Source organism: Prunus persica, chromosome G3 (assembly GCF_000346465.2).
Source record: "Prunus persica cultivar Lovell chromosome G3, Prunus_persica_NCBIv2, whole genome shotgun sequence".
NCBI lineage: Eukaryota > Viridiplantae > Streptophyta > Magnoliopsida > Rosales > Rosaceae > Prunus > Prunus persica.
Window position 1 is genome coordinate 13,240,068 of NC_034011.1, and position 7,533 is coordinate 13,247,600.

Genomic DNA, 7,533 nt, shown 5'->3' on the forward strand with positions numbered 1-7,533 from the left:
AGTAATTAGTTTATTTATTTATGCTAATGTATTTATGCTCTCTATAATAAAATGTACTAAACTATGTTGTTTTATTTGTAGATAGCATTGGTGCTCAAACAACACAAAGGGGTTCTTCAAATCCACTCACCACCAACACTTGAGTTTATAACATTGGTGTATTGCATTTTTCCTTTTAGTTTGTAACTTTAATTAACTGTGAATTGGATTTTTCTTTTTGGTTGTAACTTTAATTCATTTTGCTTTTGGTTTGTAAATTTAAAGGATTTGGAATTGGAATGCTTGAGAAGTTTAACTTTAATTGGAATGTTTGGAATTGTAACTTTAATTTTCTTAGGTTGTGAATGCTTGAGAATTGGAATCGATTGTGAATTTATATATGCTTGAGAAATTGAGGTTGTGTATTTATTTATTTAGGTTGTAAATTTATATTTTTGTGAATGCTTGAGAATTTGCGGTTTTAAACCGCAAATTCACGGTAACCGACCGCATTTTTGCGGTTTACCGGTCGGTTTGCGGTTTCAAAAATCACCAAACCGCAAATAGTCGGTCGGTTTGCGGTTTGAGTAAAAATTCACGGTTACCGACCCGCAACCACCCCTACCTTTATTGATGATTGCACATGTATGACTTGGATTTCTCTCTTAAAAACCAAGGGGGAGGTGTGTACCACATTTCAACAATTTTACAAGATGGTAGACACTCAGTTTCATACAAAAATTAAGATCCTTCGTTCTGATAATGGGGATGAATTGTGAATCATGATCTTTGCAGTTTTTAGAAGCTCATGGAATTGAACATCAGCGAACATGTCCATATACCCCTCAGCAAAATGGGGTAGCAGAGTGCAAAAATAGTCATTGTTAGAAGTGGTTCGAGCTTCATTGTTTGATGCTCAAATGCCTCGTTCTTTTTGGGAGAAGCAATGTGTTCTGCTGCATATCTTATTAATCGGGTTCTCTCTAGTGTCTTGAACTTCCAAACACTATTACAAGCCCTTCGTCAGTTTTGTGCTCTTCATTCCACTCCTAAGTTGGAGCCACGAGTCTTTGGATGTGTAACTTTCGTTCGCTGCTATCATCCACTTGCTCATAAGCTCTACATCACTATGGATGTGGTTTTTCGAGAAGAAGAAATGTATTTTTCTGGGGGAGTTTAGGCACAGGCGAGTCCAGATACTGTTGATGATCAGTTCGACCTGGAAGGATTCATTACTTTAGAGTCGTTATGTCATCCGACAGTTCAAGATGCACTAATTGACTCGTCAGATACCACTCCAGAAACTACACACGAAAGTCTTGATGATCAGTCACGGTTAGTCTCCTCCCAGTCACCCAGTCAGGGGGAGAAGAATGATGTATTGATGCCCGTTTCTGAAGTTTCTGTACTATTTAACCAATTATCTTCTTAGGTGTCTTCTAAACCTACAACCCAGGTAACATCCCAAAATATTGTGGTAGTCTAAACGACTAGAGAAAGAGAGTTTCACACATATACACACACTACCAAAGTGCCGTGAAACTTCAAACTTGAGACTACTTATCTACAAGTTCAAACCATTTTTTACTAAATTAGACCCCGTTGCCACTTTATTTTTTTTCTTTTAATCATTTTTATACACACATTTGTGTGTACAGGGAAATATTTTTGCGGGCCGACATTTCATTCCATTATCAAATGGTCTTCGTGTCTAACGTGGTTGATGAAAAATAGATATAACGTTCAAGTATGGTACTCCCCTCAAAAGTCTCCGACCCAATTGTAATAAACAATGTTTTTTTGGGGTAAAATATAATAAATAATGCCGAAACAAAATAAACACTATAACCAATTATATGTACTACAAAAAAAATAAAAAATAAAGACCTCACTAATAATAATTACAATATTATAAAATCATCATATGACTTTTTTAGTATTTTATTTCGACTGCAAAATAATTACAATAAAAAATATGCAATAATAAATAAAGAGCTAGATTAATCCAAGTACAAGGACGACAAGTGGTAGACTAAAAACTTGCTAATATAAAACAAGGACAGGCCAATAGAATCAAACATCGTTTCACTTGAGTTTCTCTCTGCCATTGTAAGTGAGATTAATGAAAGCAGGACTGCAGAGGCTCTAAAGCATAGATCGAATCAAACTTCGATTATCATCTGTTTAAATTTCTCCAACAAATTGAGCTCAAACTTTAAACCTTATATAGCCATGTAAGCAACTGCTTCTCTTTTATATATGATGTCAGTTCGTTCACCTTTTTTTGTTTTTGTTTTTTTTCTAAGGGTTAAATTTAGCAATATAGAGACTTTATTTTGTCATTCAAAACTGTCAATTCAATTAGAGACCTTTTTTTGTGCTTAAATTATTTTGTAAACAAATTAGAATAATCGTATATTAAACAGATTGGAACTCTTTCTGCACAAGCTCTTGGCGTGAGCCACATATGTCTATGAAGCTTCATTTTAGGTCATTTTTTGTCGGTGCTAATTCAATATTGTTTGGGAGTGCTTCTAGAAAGTCTAAAAGCGCTTTTGACAGTGTTTGGCAGAAAAGTTTAGAAGCGCGCTTCTGGATCATAGAAGTGTTTTTTAAAGAAGCACATGCTACGTGCTTTTTAAAGAAGCACATGCTACGTGCTTTTTCAAGAAGCACTCTCAAGTGCTTTTTCAGGAAGCATTTGGATTTTATATTATGGAAATTCGATATTTTTATAATAAAAGCACTTTTGTTAGAAGCGCTTATGAGCAGATGTACTTCCTGGAGAAGCGGTCCCGGTTCAAACTTTTGTAGTTTATTGACATGTGGATGTGATAATTGATTTCAATTTTCTCCTATCAAAACCAGATTTCGACTAATTTGGAGTTATAAAAGGAGTTCATGACAACAGATATCAATACAAGTGACCACTCCGTGATTGAATCTGAGAATGATCAGGAGGAAGAATCTGTGCCGATGGAAAATGATGATAATAATGAAAATAGAGATGAAGATGAATTGTTGTCATCCTCGATTCAAGAAAAGGTTAACCATGCCTCGGATCCATTTTCAGTTCATCGTTGCATATATAGGATCCCTGGTGTACTAAGCAAGCATAAGGAAAAAGCTTTCGTTCCAATCGTAGTTTCAATTGGGCCAAGTCACCATGGAAACGAAAACCTTCAAGCCATGGAAGAAGTTAAGCTATGGTACTTGCATTGCCTCCTTGACCGAAAACCAACTCCCGAAACGGATATGGAGTCTCTTGTCAAAGCCATTAGACCTATACAACAAGCATGTCAAGAGTGTTATGAAGAAAAAATTCATATCAGCAATGACGAATTTCTTGAAATGATGGTGATTGATGGTTGCTTTATTAGCGAATTCTTTCTCAGGTTTGCCAACGAGGTGAACGTCGACAACGAAGATGGTCTCTTTTCTACATCATGGATGCTTTTAGCAGTCATAAATGATCTGCTTCTACTTGAAAACCAACTTCCTTGGAGAGTTCTTGATTGTTTATTTGAGCTCACATGTGAATCGGGAACGTCTTCCCTACTAGGGCTTATTAACAGTACTTTCAAGGCCTACACTGGGGGGCTATCTGCAAAGCCTAGTGGAACAGCGAAACACAGGCATTTACTTGACTTCATACGAAACTCTTTCCTTGGATCATACCCAGAAAGCCAGTCGGATGAAAGCACGAGAGATTCAGAAGCAATTCAAATGTTGGGGTGAAATTCAAATGTGGAAATGAAGGTGATACCATGCTCAACCAGTGGCGAAGCCAGGATTTCATGTGTGTGGGGGCCTCTTCCAAATTATAAAGAATCAAAAATACGAACTCACAATACATACGAAAAATAGTATATATATCACATATGTCAAGAATTATATTGCTTATTGGTTGCAATCATAATTGTCCTTGACAAAGGGATAGACAAATACATTCTAAGTAAGAAAAATTGCAAGAGATATACAAAAAGTAGCAATTTAGCAAATATCTTTAAAGCTTTTCCCCCCATTAAATCCAATAGAAAGAAAAAATCAAAATTTCACAAACTAAAAAAAACCTTAGGTCCCTTCATGCATTCATATCATACATGAAAAAATGTTTTATGTAAAATTATTGACTAAGTATGAAAAATGGTTTTTCGGAATGATCATTTTCTCAAGATAATTTTTGGCGGCTTTCATTCCTTACACATCAAATAAGAAAACTTGATTTTATGGGATTTTAGTATGAAGTATATATTGACTTAATGAGCCATCATTTTTAGCCTAAATCGTATTTTGCACTAAAATCGATTTTTCATATTTTGATTTGGTGGGAATTTGATTTTCTAGTATTTTAATTTGAATCCAAATAGGGGGTACTTCTTTATTTACATTTTAAACTTAAGTAAATGGAGTAATATAAAAATATATGAAAGTAAAATGACAAAGACATTTACTTAAATGTTGAAAATGGAAATAATATACACCTGAAGTGCACCATTACCAGCTGAGCAAATGGGCAATTTGAAGCACCTCCTTGTTCCTTAATAGGAACGCCACAACACATGTGGGTACATATCAAAACGTAAAGTATTTGAAATAATATATATATAGAAATACATAATAGTATATTATTTTCAAAATATAAAAAAAAATTGAGTGGGGGCTCGGGATCACACTGGTCCCAGTGTGGCTCCGCCCCTGTGCTCAACATAACCTTCGAAAACGGAGTAATGGAAATTCCACCAATAATAGTGTTTGATGAGAATAGGGAATCTCTCTTTGGAAACCTCATTGTTTATGAACAATGTCAGCCACGCCTTGGATATATCAAATCACCTCTTATGTGGTGCTCTTGGATAACCTTATCAAATCAACCAAAGATGTAGACTTTTTGGTTGAGAAAGGAATCATAGCAAAGATTTGGAGCAGGAAGGAGATGTTGGGTTTCTTCAAGAGGCTTTACAATGACACTAGACTTTATAAATATTTCTCTTACGATGAACTCCAGAAGGAAGTGAATGCATATTGTGTGGGTGGCTGGCGCAAATGGAAACAGATTCTCCGACGTGATTGTTTAAAGAATCCTTGCTCAAGCTCGTCTTGATTCGCTCTCTCACGCTTTTCATTCTATGTATCCTCGCAATTGTTGTAATATTCCAATATTCTATCTTTCCATTATGCAATTGTGCTTCATTTTCACTTTGAAATGGTGTCAGTAACATGTTGGATCCTCACAAATCTTTCAATTATTTGTCCTATGTCGTTCACATAACACAACACCATCTCCATTTGCTTCTTTATTGAAATATCACATGCTTCATCTACTATTATTGAAAATATCTATATTTTACATTACTCAAGAGAAGACCAAAAGTTTCTTTGACATATGAATTGACAAGATCTTTTTGAATTGAATGAGCTATTAACTTGAGATTTCTTGGAGCATTTTCCAACACAACGGCCTTAACTTTTTCATCACGATCCCAAAAAATTGCAAGAGCTTGAAATAATTCCTCCTTGAAATGGCACTTTCATCATAACCATGAAAAGGAAGGCCTTGTCGCAACGAATACCTAGTGCACTTGAGTGATGCATTCAAGCAAGGGTTTGGTCTGTTTGCTTAATCACAACTGTGTCAATGTGTGTCTTTTGATGCATCAATTTGTAAGCAACTTCTCTGGCTTGGTTGTGAACACTACCAACCGGTCCAACATGAATGTTAAATATTTTTCTCCCCTTCTTCAAATTACTAAAGCCTACCCAAGTGAAAGCGTCACCGCACACTTGATCAAAATTAGGTTTAAAGAGATAACAATGAAGGCAAAATGCAGCATCTTTAGCTATACTATATTTTAACCAATCAAACTCATCAAACCATTGGGCAATGAAGCATCTATTAATTCTTTATTGATTAGTTTGTGAGAATCTATGGCCTCTAGGTTGACAAGGTCCTTTTTGTAGATATGCTCTTTGGATGTCATGTCGAATATTAGGACTATAATATGTCATTTGAGTTCTTAGTCCAGGGTTTGCCAAAAGATATCATCTACCTCAATTAGTCTTGCACTTGAACTACCCGAATTAGATAGAGAAAGACTATCCGTAGATAATTTTCTTTCAAAAATTCGTTGCAAAATTCTACACATCAATTAAGTCAATCAATCAATAATTTTTATCCAAATTATCATATGAATATGAAAATATCAATAACCCACTACCAAATTATCATATCAATCAAAACAAAACATTATCAATAAATAAAAAACAGAACATAACAATCAATATTCAAAATCAACAATATCAATCAATCAATTATAAACTCAATCAATCAATATTCAATATGAATATTATCATATCAATTTAACCTTGCACGCGAGTAGCAGCTGGGCCATTAGGGACATTTTTTTTTTTATAAAAAAGCCACTGATGCCTAACGTGTAGTCAACCCTGGTCCAAAAATTTTCACGCTTTCCCTCTCAAACTCTCACCCTAGCCTTCATCTCCCTCTCAATTTTTTTTTTCCTCTCTCAAACTCTCGCCCTAACTGTTAATGTATGCATTTTGAGGTTTTCTTTTGGCTTCCCTTGACAATTTTGTAATATGATTTTTATTGTTTTTATCAAGCTCAAGTTTAGATTAAGAATAGCTTCTCTAGGTCTTCTTAACTAACAACTATCCTACGGAGGTTCAAGCAAATTGACAAAGGTAAATTATGCATTGCATCACATTGCATTAAATTGATTTCATAAAATGATGACTAGTCATCTGTTTCTCGTATGACTAGTCATCCTTGCTCTGTAGGATTTCCAACTGGATAACCAACTATTTTGTCATATTCTCCTTTCTCTCTCTGCTGCCATGTGTCGATTCTGACCTAAGGAATTTTTGGGTGTAAAGGCCAAAGGATTCCTCATTTGGCAGCCGTCACTTTTGTAGGCAAGTTTTGAAAATTTTCTCTGTAAACTTTCTCTTCTTCCTCAAGTGTAACCTTCATATTTTTCATCTTTGAGTTTTCCAAAATGTTTCTTTTTGAAAAGTGCATTTGAAATATGAAAACCTCGGCTTGCTAGATCAAACATTCGCTCATATATATCTAGGTCATATTCAAGATTGATTTCTTCAAGAGTATGGTTTATTGAAGAAATTGGTCATTCTCCTTTGAATCCAAATTTTGGTTTCCGTCTGATTAGAGCTTGCAAGCTGGTGCCATGGGATGAATGAGCTGGAGAAGGAGCTGCCATTATCATGAAGAACTGAGCTTCAAGCTTTGCTAAGTTGGAGAAAAAGATTGCACAAAGGAGGTATAGCTCATCTTCCTAAATAGATCTAAGTTTTTCTTAAGCTTGTTTGTGTTCCTTTATAAGAATCTTTTTCTACTTAGTGGATTGCCTGGTCGGTTGATGACCCCCAATTTTTCCCAATGGTGGGTTTCTGGGTGAACAATTTCTGATTGCATCATTCATCATTGTAATTTTTCTGGGTTTATGTTCTTGGTGGTTGACTAGTTATCATATGAATTGTGGTTGACTAGTCATCGTATGAATTCTGGGTTTG

At 35.1% G+C, this 7,533-nt stretch overlaps 1 protein-coding gene across 1 annotated transcript in view; it reads left to right on the forward strand.

The window, feature by feature from the left end:
* The window catches only part of LOC18766093 (UPF0481 protein At3g47200), a 12,917-nt gene extending 7,708 nt beyond the window's left edge, over positions 1-5,209 (forward strand). The window contains exon 3 of the mRNA XM_020559130.1: positions 4,716-5,209. Within this exon, the coding sequence (XP_020414719.1) occupies positions 4,716-4,865 (150 nt within the window). The 3' untranslated portion in view covers positions 4,866-5,209. The remainder of the gene's footprint in view (positions 1-4,715) is intronic.